This window comes from Melospiza melodia, chromosome 8 (genome assembly GCF_035770615.1).
Source record: "Melospiza melodia melodia isolate bMelMel2 chromosome 8, bMelMel2.pri, whole genome shotgun sequence".
NCBI classification, from domain to species: Eukaryota; Metazoa; Chordata; class Aves; order Passeriformes; family Passerellidae; genus Melospiza; species Melospiza melodia.
In genome coordinates, this window is record NC_086201.1 from 18,157,077 (window position 1) to 18,169,975 (window position 12,899).

At 34.9% G+C, this 12,899-nt stretch overlaps 1 protein-coding gene across 1 annotated transcript in view; it reads right to left on the reverse strand.

The window, feature by feature from the left end:
- Positions 1-12,899, reverse strand: part of LOC134421294 (sodium channel protein type 2 subunit alpha-like) — a 67,477-nt gene that overhangs the window by 40,578 nt on the left and 14,000 nt on the right. Inside the window, exons 4-12 of the mRNA XM_063162022.1 lie at positions 11,586-11,902; positions 8,038-8,158; positions 7,076-7,163; positions 5,360-5,488; positions 4,573-4,664; positions 3,455-3,727; positions 3,088-3,151; positions 2,071-2,212; positions 1,734-1,940 (exon numbers count right to left, since the gene is read on the reverse strand). Coding sequence (XP_063018092.1) covers positions 1,734-1,940; positions 2,071-2,212; positions 3,088-3,151; positions 3,455-3,727; positions 4,573-4,664; positions 5,360-5,488; positions 7,076-7,163; positions 8,038-8,158; positions 11,586-11,852 — 1,383 coding nt within the window. The 5' untranslated portion in view covers positions 11,853-11,902. The remainder of the gene's footprint in view (positions 1-1,733; positions 1,941-2,070; positions 2,213-3,087; positions 3,152-3,454; positions 3,728-4,572; positions 4,665-5,359; positions 5,489-7,075; positions 7,164-8,037; positions 8,159-11,585; positions 11,903-12,899) is intronic.

Genomic DNA, 12,899 nt, shown 5'->3' on the forward strand with positions numbered 1-12,899 from the left:
AGACTTTTTCTGCTAAATGGAGTATTAAAAGGATTCTGTAGGGTTTATAAAATAAAAAAGCAATACTCAAAATTTTGTCATACTGGTTCCAGTATATCATCCTTCAAAGACTCTAAGAGAAACAAAGGCAGCAGATGCTGAGTCATCACCCATCTACTTCATATAGTATTTGTAAAGGTCAAACAAGTGGAGCAATCCAAAGACCACTGTGATGACTTAAGTTTGTGGATGAATAAGTTTGGTGTCAAAGGAGTGAAGAGATGGGTCCCAAACTAATTTCTCCCTTAGCAACTAATTCAACACTTCAGTGATCCACCTTGTACTGCCTACTTTCATCTAATGTTTTCACAAACAAAAGAGATCCTGACTATAATAATGCTTTACTTATAATGAATGTAGTGGTCACTCATTAAAAAAAAAGATGACTTCCAGGGTCTTTATTCAGCCTTATTATAGTCTCTGTTTCTTAATCTATTCTTTCTAAGTCTGGATCAGCTTCCTTTCCCCCCACTGTCAGATACACAAACATCTAGATGAGCCTGCTGATATCTTTCAGTATAATGTGATTTAGTGCCTTTAAGGCATAAAAACACCAGATTTAAGAAAAACCCAGCAATATGCACTTTGCTGACATTCAACCTTTCTAAATTTGATTTTTGCAGGATTCTACTCTTTCTTTAGTAATTTGGAAGGGATAAAGTTTACTGACTAAAATAAAGATATGCTAATGAGATTTCACAAGTCATACATAAAGGTTTCTTTTCAAGCAAAAGACAGAGAGTTTGTGTTTTTGTTAGCACTTTATGGAGTCATTCTACCCAGAGAAAGTACCTGTAAAGTATTACCAAAAATAGAGTTTCATAGGAGTTTCAAATTTGCTAGCATTTTATACACACTGTCCTGTTGAAAATGACTAAATGCTGTTTGAAAAGCAGTGGAAAATCAGCCCAGAAATCAAACAGATGGCTGACTCACAGACCTGAACTCCTGCATATATTTTACTTTCAGATAAGAAAAGCTTTCACAAAAGTATCTATTAAAATGCCTTTTTTCATAAAACTTTAAATAATTTTCTTTTCAAAGGAAACAAAGATTACTTGAAAAGAATTCTGAAGGAATATCTTTGTTATGAATATTGCTCATCTGGTTTTGAATATTGCTTGTCTGTTCTAAGAATACATAAACTTCTAATTTACTACAGTGTCAATTAGGGATTTTTAAATTAATCTTGCTGGATAGAAACCTAGAAGAACACTGATTACAATCCTTCTCTCTATTTGATGAATATTTGGGGGGAATTGTTAAGTACATCAAGATTGGAAATTTTAACTGAGATGTAAACCAGAAGTAACATCACTACACAAATAAACAGATAGATAGATAAATAGCATTTTTCATGCTATTTATAAGATCTGTAACATAAAAGGACCATTATTTATGACTACTTAAATCAGGTTTCTAGAGTCCTCTTACGAAAAACATTTTACTTTTACAGTCTTTCCATGAATGAAGTAACATTCTTTTCTGTACCATTAGCTTGCTTTTTTTACTATTTGGTTAGTTCCTGGTTTTCATTGGCTATTTCCACTTTTACAACTTGCATGGTAAACATGCTGCAAGACCTTTTATTTTCTTAAATTCACTGCACAATTTGTTTGTGTTCTTAATCATAAAAGATCTTTTTCCTTGCCTTAGGAACAAGGTTGTTCAGAAAGTACAATTTCTATTATTACCTGAGCTTCTTCTTGCTGCTTCTTCAGTTGTTCCAGCATCTGCTGAAATTCTGCCTCCTTCTGCTCTGCTTCTTCCATTGTTGCTTGGTTCTGTTCTTCATAGGCCATGGCCACCACAGCCAGGATCAGGTTTATCAGATAGAAAGAGCCCAGAAAAATCACCAGAACAAAAAATATCATGTATGTCTTCCCAGCAGCACGCAGTGTCTAGAGAGTGGAAAGCATATTTATGTATTATCCCGCAACTTATCTTTTTCAGCTCATGCAAAGACAAGCCTATTTATGTGCTTTTGGACATCACCAACAATTTACTCTTTATGTCACAATAATTTCTTACCAGCTGATAGAGGTTTTCCCAGAAGTCCTGAGTCATTAGCCGAAACAGGGACAAAAAAGCCCAGCTGAAGGTGTCAAAACTTGTGTAGCCATAATTGGGGTTTCTGCCCGCTTTCACACATATATATCCTTCTGGGCATTGCCTGTGTGAAAATCAAACACGAGGACTTAGTCAAAACTTTTATTCCCTTCTAGAAAATACGTATTATTTTTTTGAAGACTATGCATTATTTTTCAACAGAAAATCCATAAATTACAATTAAATTAATTCAGAAAAAAAAATTCCCAAGAATTTAACAAATAGCATAGTAAATGAAAGATATCCTTTTCATCCACTCACGGGTTGAAATTACCTTACTATTAAAATTCTCCTCAATTACAATTTGCAAAGAGAATCTTTATTCCAAATTAATTATTTCCTGGCAGAAATAATTGCTAAAATGTTGTTAAGGTTACAGACAGATTAAAAAATATTGTTAGCTACATCCAATTGTAGTATTAGGGATTTCCCTCAATAATATTGATATGTTTATTTTTAGTAAACCTCTTCACTGCTGCCAGTCAGGCATCCAAGTTCAGCTAACAATTCTAGGCATATAATTTGGCACATGTAAATGGCAGAATTTGCCAGAAGTGAGAGAGTTAGGCTTGAAAAATAGATTCAGTCGTGAACTATGAAGTCACTGCTGTACTTTCTTTATATTTTCCATGTTCTCTTTCTCACTTTTAACTTTTGTTTCCTCCTGTTTTCTTCAATCAGCAAATCATCAAAGGAAACTTTAAAAAAAATCTGATCTTATCAATAATACCAACTTCATTTTCCAATCAAGCAGAAAAAAGGCTGTTAATTGCTATTTTGTTTAGCCATAGTGTAAAAAATTTTGACTTCAGTAAGAAATTCTCACTTAGCTACAAACTCCATAAGTTCTGTAACCCTGCTAAATATGGGGTTGCAACTAGATCTCATGTTATTTCTTTTCCTACAGAGCATAACACAGAATGTTTGAAAGGGTCTTACCCTGCATCAGAGCTATTACCACAAAGTAGGGCATCTCTTTGTCCTTCCAAAATGTAAAAATGAGCTGTGTAGAAAGCATTAGAAACATATATGAATAGATCAAATAAACCTGAAAGCAATACAAAGTAAAATAAAAATAAATTGTGCTTAATCATAGTAACTAGCTATTGATCCCTTTATAGCTTGTTTAGGAGCCTTCCTGGTTGCTGTATTTTTTATTGTATGTATTTGATCTCTGTAAATCAGTGACTGTAAGCAGTTCTACATAAGTCAAAAATATAAACCCCTCAATGTTCTTTACTTGGTCACAAAGAATTACACATTTTAGCCATAAATATATTAGAATAGTTATATCAGATATTCTTACTTTCATCTTCAATGTAATCCTTCCAGTTAAACGTGCTCACTGTCATGTTAACAAAAGTACCGTTTTCATTCATTGTGCTGTTAAAGTAGGAAATAATGTTTATCTCAAAAGTAGAATTGTCTGGAGGCCACTGCAGGCATTTATTCCTTAGGTTGCCCATGAACAGCTGCAGCCCTATCAGTGCAAATACACTCAGACAAAACACAGTCAGGATCATCACATCCGAGAGCTTCTTCACAGACTGAATCAGGGCTCCTACAATTGTCTTCAGACCTGCAAAGAGAAAAGGTCCATAGAATTATCAAAGAGTATCTTTGCCCTTCCCATATAATTAAAGAGGCCATGCAGACACTTAAATATTTTTTATTTCTTAAAAGGTAAAGCTTCATGAGCAGCCTCAGAGCTTGTGAAGATGAACGAAAGAAAAAGATTCCTTTTTATGAATATGCAATGTACATATATTCCAATAAATCGAATATATAATATTCTCAAGCAGGAAACTTTATCAATCATGCTTTCCTGGTACAGATTTGATTGCATTTACTAATTTTTCTCTGCATTAAATATACTCCAAATAATTCAGTTGCCAGTTAATTCTAGACATGACTTCGTGACAGTGCAAAGCAGCATGAGATAGAATTGCTGGTAATTTAGAATGAAAAAATAGTTTGCATTTGATAAATTTTCCTGTGCATCTTTTTTTTCCTTTTTGGTATCTTCTTTTGTTGTTAATTGCTTATTTTTAAGACTAAGGTAATTTTTAAGTAGTTAAAAAAAGGAAAAATTTCATAACCAAGAACGCCATAGCCATAGCACTAAGCTTTTGTAATGTAGAGACAATTTGTCACAATAAAATGCAGAAAAACAAAGCAAAATAACCTATAGGCCTCATATTTTGTGTTTCATGCAAGACTGTTAAACTCAAAGGCTGATTTTGCAAAATAAAAGAAGCTAATGCTGAAAAGGCAAAGAATCATAAACTAAGTTAATGATCCACGCCTTTTTATTTCTTTTTTTTTTTTTTTTGGCAACATGAGCAGCAAAAAGCAAGACTTATGCTCACAGGAAGTGAATTCAATGGAACGAAAGTCAGCCTCGGTGTTTAACCTCGCTCTCACCTGGAATGACTGATATTGTTTTCAAAGCTCGGAGAACTCTGAATGTTCTCAACGCTGAGACATTGCCCAGGTCCACAAACTCTGTCACATATCTGTAATAGGGGAGTTCACACACAAACACAATGACAGCACACAAATAACAGTTGGAGATACGAGGGGCCTAACACCTGACACCAACTACTTCTTACCTGGAATTACAGAAATAGTTTTCAAAGCTCTCAATACTCTGAAAGTTCGAAGAGCTGAAACATTGCCTAGGTTTACAAATTCTGTTACATACCTGTAGGATTAAATCACAGTTATTCAGAATTGAGGCAGAGCTTATACTAATTATGTGGGTCTTCAAAACCTCTGTGGCAATACTAGCAATCATACTTCAGAATTTACCTGTCTCTTCAGTACATTTCACTTTAATAATTGTTTTCATCAATTTTGCTTAAATGCCATTGGAGTGAAACTCACTGATTTGTATTTGAACATCTAGTTAAACTAATTAGCTTGTAATGGGACGGTAACATGAAGTCAAAGGGATGGCTTCATTTCTGGTGAGCAGAAAAATGTAGGCCATGAAATTAGTGTCCCTCAGCAGTAATTACACTAATGGCTGACACTCCATTTCAGTTTCTGCTGTATTTTACTTTGATTTATGAATACTAAAATGTGTTATACAGTGTCTAAGCTTCAAAGGTTGCAAAAATTAAATATGTTTAAGTAAATACCTTTATTAAAATAATATTTACCACTAATTTCATGCCCTAAAAGCTTAAAAAGTTCTTGAACCACTTACGCCATTAAAATGACACTGAAGTCAAGCCAGTTCCATGGATCTCGCAGAAAAGTAAAACCTTCTAAGCAGAAGCCCCTTGCAAGAATTTTGATAAGTGATTCAAAGGTATAAATTCCAGTGAAAGTGTACCTGAAAATCATCAGAGCAGGAATAATGGATTTTTGCATGCTTACAGATAGTGCCGTTCTTTAGCAAAGATTACTTAGAAGAAAAAGTACTTAGAAGTGAAAGGAGTAAATTATTAACTTCACTTGCCCTAAATATTGTAGTTGCTGTTCAGTCTTTGTTGAAATTTGAACATGATATATATGCTACTCATTTTCTAAAAGGTTGGTTTAATCTCAGTTATTGTACTTACAAATAATTTCTGATTCTAGTATTTATGGAAACATTTCAGACTTTGATATTTATATGTACATTCTTTGGCACTCGCAGGGTTGCCTCTTTGCTTGCATTCATAAATCAGGTAGATGTCTAAGTGTTACAAAAACTGAAGAATTTTTTTTTATGTCTAAATCAGAGAGTTTTGTAAAAATCAATTCTGGATAATAGCTATACTAATGCTGTATTACATGTTTATTTCTTAAATAATCATCAAATATAAGAAAGCATGCCCAGACTATTATTCTCAAAGATGGGGAGCATGATTACCAGCTTACCTGGTGTGGGAACAGCTATTCACTTAACAACATAGAATAGTCAGTTATAACCAGCATAATGCAGGCACTTCCTGAGACCCACATGGATCTCTGTGGACTTCCAGAATAAAGGAGCTCTACCTACAGACCCTACAGCTCTCCTTTCAGACTCTCTGCAACTCTAACAAGCCATCATCTTGTTGATGGGGAATGGGTTAAGGACAGTGGTTTCTAAACAGGGTTCAGTATAAGGTTCATTAGTGCAGAGAAATAAATAAATAAAAACCAGTAATGGCTCTTTGGGAAAAGGAGGAAAAGAAGCAACAAGTGATTAGAAGCAGGTTTTCCATTAGTAGTATTTCAAATAAAAACAAAGGGCTTTGAGGAACATGACCAAGTGGAAGATGTCCCAGCATTTTGGACACCTTTGGAACTGTATGATCTCTAAGATCCCTTCCAACCCAAACCATTCTATGATTCTACAGTATTTCAGAGGAAAACATGTATCTGTATTTTGTTAGAGAATAAATATGCATTTATAACCATGAACAAGAAAGAGAAATATTCCTTATTTAGGTCAGCTCTTTGTTGCTCTTTCATAGGTATGGCCCTTTCCTCAGCAGTTTGAGTTCCTTGTGATTTGTGGATTGTGTGTCCTTCTTGTGGCAGGCACTTATGAGGTCAAACCAGCAAGGCACAATCAAAGTCCCGCTGTGATGAGATCATGGATACTCAAGCAAGGTATGGCAACAATTTTACATGCACAATTTTACATGCACATCTGTAGCTCCCTGTCTGATTTACAGCTCAGAATATCCAAGGACAAGACCTCCTGTTTTTACTGCACAGCAGAAGTTCAGATATTCCTCAGGCGTAATTTTAGCAAACATGGTGTTACTCCTAAAACATTTAAGTTGTTCAGGAGGAAATGGGAAAGATATTGATGGTCTCATGAAATCTGATTCTTCCTGACTCTGGACAAGCCCATTCTGGCATTCACATTTTAATAAATGCTTCTTGTTTGGAGTCACACAAAAACGAAGATCTAAAAATAAAGAGGTAAAAATGTTTAACTTACTCTACATTCTTTGTCCAGTCTGGAGGGTTACTCATGGTCATAAATACACAGTTTGTCAAAATAGTGCACATGATAAGCATGCTGAATAATGTAGGTTATAGTTAAGGCACATAAGTCAAAAAAGTAGAACAGCTTTGTAACACTGAAATAACTTAAAAATATTAAGTGCTTACAAATGTGTACAAATAACATCACACTCTAATTAAAGCCTAAAAACAAAGCTTTGCACATAAAATTATGTATTTTAAATGGTATGTCATCTGGCATATTATGGTGTATTTCCATTAAAAAATGAAACACTTTTGTAATTATAGCAGGTTTTAAATTAAGTTTAAACATATCTTTAACTCTGTAAATCATGAAATGACTACCCAAATGTACTCATTTAATACAGCTGGATGGATCATTCTAAAAGATCTTTAGTCAGAGGCTGGTTGTTTAGGCCTGAGTTTTCCTTTGAACATGATTGAAGCATATTTGAAAATACTCTCCTTTATCCCAAATCTTTTATAGGACACCTATCCCAATGCTGAAAACACAATGGTGAAAAAGCTGCTCTTTACCCATGCTCTTTTGTCCTTGCTAAGTGAGTGTAGTTCATGAATAGTACTACTGGTCTTGCTAAAAGTGTGACCTTAGATATGTTCAAGTGCAATGGTTTGTTGCTAATGTGGCCTTAGCTGCAGGGCTCAGTATGGGATCAGGTCTCCTTTTAGATATAAAGCCTGATATTTAAACTCTGACAGATTTAGGTGGTTCAGTAGAGAATTCTCTCGGCAGGGATGAAGATCATACTGCAATTCACATGTGATATTGCTCCTTTTTTAAATGTGAGCAACATATATTTTTTTAGCATAGTTCACTCCCATGGACACAATTTGTAGATCCACATGAAAAATATTATTTCACTCATTAAGTATTTTTAAATAGCAACACTTAAATCAACATTAAGAAAAAAGGATATGAATGTACCAAAATCTTGATAGCAATTTTTCTGATGGGATTAAAAGGAGTTAAAATATACAAGGCAGATGTGGCACTGAATCGGAAAATTGCTTTTCCCTTATTCAATACTATGAAAGTCTGCAAAAGAAAAAAAAGAAATACAAAATTAAAATACAATGCTGGCTACATATATATCTTCACCTCTTACTATAAATTTCTATTTGCCACCTGAGAGGTACAAGTTCCATTCTAATGGCTACCTGTGGTACAAAAATAACTTATTCCTATTAATGCAATGGAGTAAGTTTTCCACAGCCAATACTCAAATTGCAAAATTTTCCAGCATGTGAACTAAATTATGATCTAATTAAAATTTGTGGGAATTACAAAAACAATAGCAGTTTATCAATAAAAGCAAAATGCATTATTTTGCCACTAAAATATTTCAATTTTATTTCTTATGAAGTCTTTGATTAAAGTGATTCAAATTTATCAAATGTATTCCACCTTGTGAGCAAACACAAACAAAGCCAAAATAGCAAAAGGACAATTCTAAATGGCAGTTTGTATTTGGAACAAATACTTGACAATTATATACACACATATGTATAGTGATAAGGAGAAATTGTCATTACAAGTCATTCAAAATTTAAAAATTTGCTTTAATTTTCTATTTTAAATACTATTGCCAGCTAACATAGTTCTGAGTAGTGTGAGACAAACAGATGCCAGGGTTTGGCATCCTATGACAACAAAATTAAAAAAAAATTAATTCTGGTTTTCTTGTTAACAATGTGCTCTTACTTTCCCTATATGCGAGCAGAAAATTTAGCTAGTGATTATCTTTTAAAACTTGGTACAATAAACCTATGGTTTGTGTTCAGTTTATTCTGTTTCTGTGGGCAGTCGTTGCCTAAGTGTATTTGTCTATGAATGAGGTTTACTTGCATCTTTGGTTCTGCTTGAAATTTCTTCAGGACATAACTATTCTGCATTCCTTTTGCTCTTCGTCGATGGTAATGGCTCTGCTTTATGTTACCATAATAGAGTCTTTGTTACACTCTCAGCAGAGCTATAAAGTATCACTGTTCTCCATGTCGATTTCCATTCTCTGTAAAAACTTGGCTGTGATCAGAAAAATCCTGCCCTCTCTGTGGCCTTTACTGCCTGCTTGGACAGTAATCTCAGGGAAGGAAAGTAAACCACTCCACGGCAGGAAAGAAAATAGGTAAAGAAGTGTTGCTGGTGAGCAGGCTCACAGAAAAACATCAAGCTAACACTGAGGGTGGCAGAGAAGGGACACACACTCCTTGGCATTTCTCCCTGCCCTAGAGTCCTTCACCCAGCTGGAAATGCTAGAAAGATGTTGCCTGTCCCAAGGTCACTGCTGCAGCTGAGCCTGAAGACAGACTAAATTCACATATGATTTCCTCTGCACTGACAAGTCAATGATTAAGGGTAGTTTCTACTATATACCAGAGGAGGGATGACTAATTCTAGACCATGATTTAAGATGTCCATTTGTTTTCTGTTGAGCATAATTATACTGCTAGGTAATATAAACACAGATGTCACCTGTGACTAAAGATCCTGAAGTTTACTAATTGTTCTCAGATACTAATAAATCCATTGTTAGTGTGAGCTTTTACTTTTGTTCCATAAAATCTGACTGCTTTTTCTGATCAATGGAGGTTAGAAACTATACTTCAGAACTTCTCAGGCTTTCTGAAACTTCACTTGTTCAGACAACTTTATCCCTGAACTTAGTTATGCAACTTTATTCCTGAAGTTTTGCAGCTAGTCAAGAAAAGGGTTTAGTGGTGACATATTGTAAGAATTTCCATGGAACTGTTGTCATAACCCAAACCATATAAATTTAAGTAACCCTTGGCAATGCTACTTCTTTGGACTTTAATTTCTTTACATTTCCTTAATAATGTATATACTCGTATTATCTACAGCATTGTTTATTTAACTTTGGCAACTGTTAGGTTTTGCAGTTACATATAGATTCTGCTTTATTTTCTGTTCCCATTAATGAGGCCATAATTTTTAAACCTGTTTTACAAACCAAAGGCAACCACAAATTTAGCCACAAAAGTGACAGTATTATTTGCATGATTTTTTTGTAGCAAAAAAAGTTTCTTTGGAGTGTAAAGTATTTTATGCCTTGATTTTTTTACAGTGGCTCATGATCAAATTTCTTATCTTGATGACAGCCTGGAAAGCTTCAAGCTCTCAAGGGAGCAACTGTGTCCAGTTCTTTCTGTTTCAGAGAGATGGGAAAAGATAGTCCTAAGTACTTCTCCATAAAACACCTTCTGCATTTTTTAATTTAGGGGTGTTCATCTTCCTTCACTCTCCTCACCCACAACACTTTGCAGTCTATCAGAAACTGAGAGAACCTCTTGATCCTGCTAAAGGAGCACACAGAAATAAACAAGAGCATAGAGGAAAACTGGCTCTAACTGCCACCTGTACTTTCTCTAATCAGTGCAGGACCTAAGGTACTTTTACTTGTTCCCAGGTTGGACTATTTCAGACCCTGGAGGATTTTAAAACAGACTACAACTAATCCCAGCAGTGGAAATATACTTGTTTTGTTCCTTGTCTTTCTCTTAACTCAAATAACACCGGTGCGCTTCCAATTGTAAGCATCATTGCTACAAGACCAAAACCCATACACTCTACTGCAGATCCTGACTTGTAAAAATTCACACTTTTTACTTGAATGAATCTGTTTGAACTACCTTTTCTATCTCTGAGTCCCTCATTTGGGGATCATGTGAAAAGGAAGACTGTGTATGGCTGTGCAAATTGGAAGGGAAAATGCACCTCTATTAGGAGTTTGCATATGCTGCATTCACACATGTAACTTAGATGCATTGCTTTTATTTCATAACTCTTTGCTCTGGTCTTTCTGTATGAAAACTCTTCAGAACACCAAAAATGTATTTTTACAATTCCCTCCTCAAAGGTTTTCCGTGGTCCTCTGGAGACTTCTAATTGACAGCTCTGCAGTAGAGATCTATCATAGAAAACCCAAGCACCTCAAGCAATTGTTTGCATTGTGGTAGTTTCATATGAGCCAACATTTACAGAATCTCTATATGCTACATGTATAGAGATAAAAACATTTCATATATATGTTTGCATATGTTCTATAGCTATACAGAAACAAACAATATGGTTACAGTCCTCTATTTCACTAACTTGAGTGGATGCTATCTTGTTATCTACAACTATTTCCATTGCAAAACCAAGCTTAGAACATCTATTTTGTCATATCCAGTCTTACTATTACATTGTAAAAAAACAAATTCCCTCTGTGCTCCAGTTCAGGCAAGACCAAGGAGGACACATCTTCCTTACAATGAAGTAAATAGCAAGTAACTCAAGAGAATTTAAGCAGTCACAATATGGAAGAGCATAAATCAGTTCTGTTAAATAAAAGAATGGTTCTGGATATTTAGCAGATTGATAGTTCTAACCATCATATTTTGTGATTAAGCTTTTCTAGTGTATAAAGTTATATTCTATTTTGTGCAAAACTTAATTCACTCACTTTTTTATTGATATAATATGGGTCCAGGTCTTCCAAAGGTTCAGACACCATTCCTGGAGGTATGTCACCATAAATAAATGGCAGGGTCTTTCCTGCCTCCAAGTCACTGTTTGGTTTTGGACCATTTTCATCATCATCATCTGTATGTTCTTGCTTGGGCTTTTTAGCTTTTTCTTCTGCAGAACGCTTTTCAATAGCTGCGAGAGAATCTCTAGTAAAATAGCGGAAGCTTTCAGGTCCAGGTGGTACCAGCAGTGCCTGTGCCATGTTTTCATCCTGCAAATTTAATTACTTTTAGCTTCTTGCATAAGAATGACCTATAAAAGAAAATTAAATAATTTAGGCAAGCTAGATTGTACCAATAGGAAAAACCCCAACATTTGGTCAGAAACTCTTTCCAGGCTTAAATAGAAATAGAAGCAGCATATTTCAAGGCTGAATGGCAGTTAAAAGCAAATGCTCAGAATTTGTTTTGATATTTAATAAATTATTTTTGAGCTTTTTCCTGCTGATCCAGAAAAAGACATTTCTTTTTCTGCCCACAGATACTGCTTTGCCTGTGTCCTTGGACACTCCCAGTCAGAGCAAATTGCTGACAAAAGTGTTTTAACAGTACAGCTTTTTTTAAAAATTGCAAGTATAAATGCATATTCTGTGAGGTACTGCTGAAAATTGTAAACCTACATTCTACAACTTAATAAATTTTATCTTTCCATATTTTTTCAAGCATCAGTAATACAACTATACAAACATGAATACTTTCATTAAACTAAAAAATTTTGCACAACTGGTTTGCACAACTGTTTAAATGACAGGAACTGAATTATGGGAGGAACAAGCATAATTCTTTCTTACTGACACTTAACTGTGGTGAAGGCTAATATTAGATCCCAGAGCAGCTTAGGTTGCATTTATTGACTTTTAGCTGTGAATCAAAACCACAGTCCTTTTAAGTAAAAGTAAACAGCATGTATAATTAAGGCTATATGGGAAGAGATGCTGCTTCTGATTCTTTGCAAGGCAAGTGTCATAGTACTGTTTCAGACTGAAACTCATCCGAAACCTGACTCTGGTTCACTGTGAATGGCTTTAGTACCAGTGGTGGATGAAGCTGCTTTTTCCTGCTCTCTGCATTGAACTCTCTACTGTACAGCAGGTCTCTTTATGAAGTCCTGCCGTGCATCAACTGAAAGCAGTGTTATTTTTCACTCTTCCAAGTCCTTCTGCAGCAGGATCAGTTATTTAAAGTGATGTGCTGTACAGCATAGTTGAGAGGTTTGAATAGCTGGAGGGAGAGAATGGCAAAATGAAGGC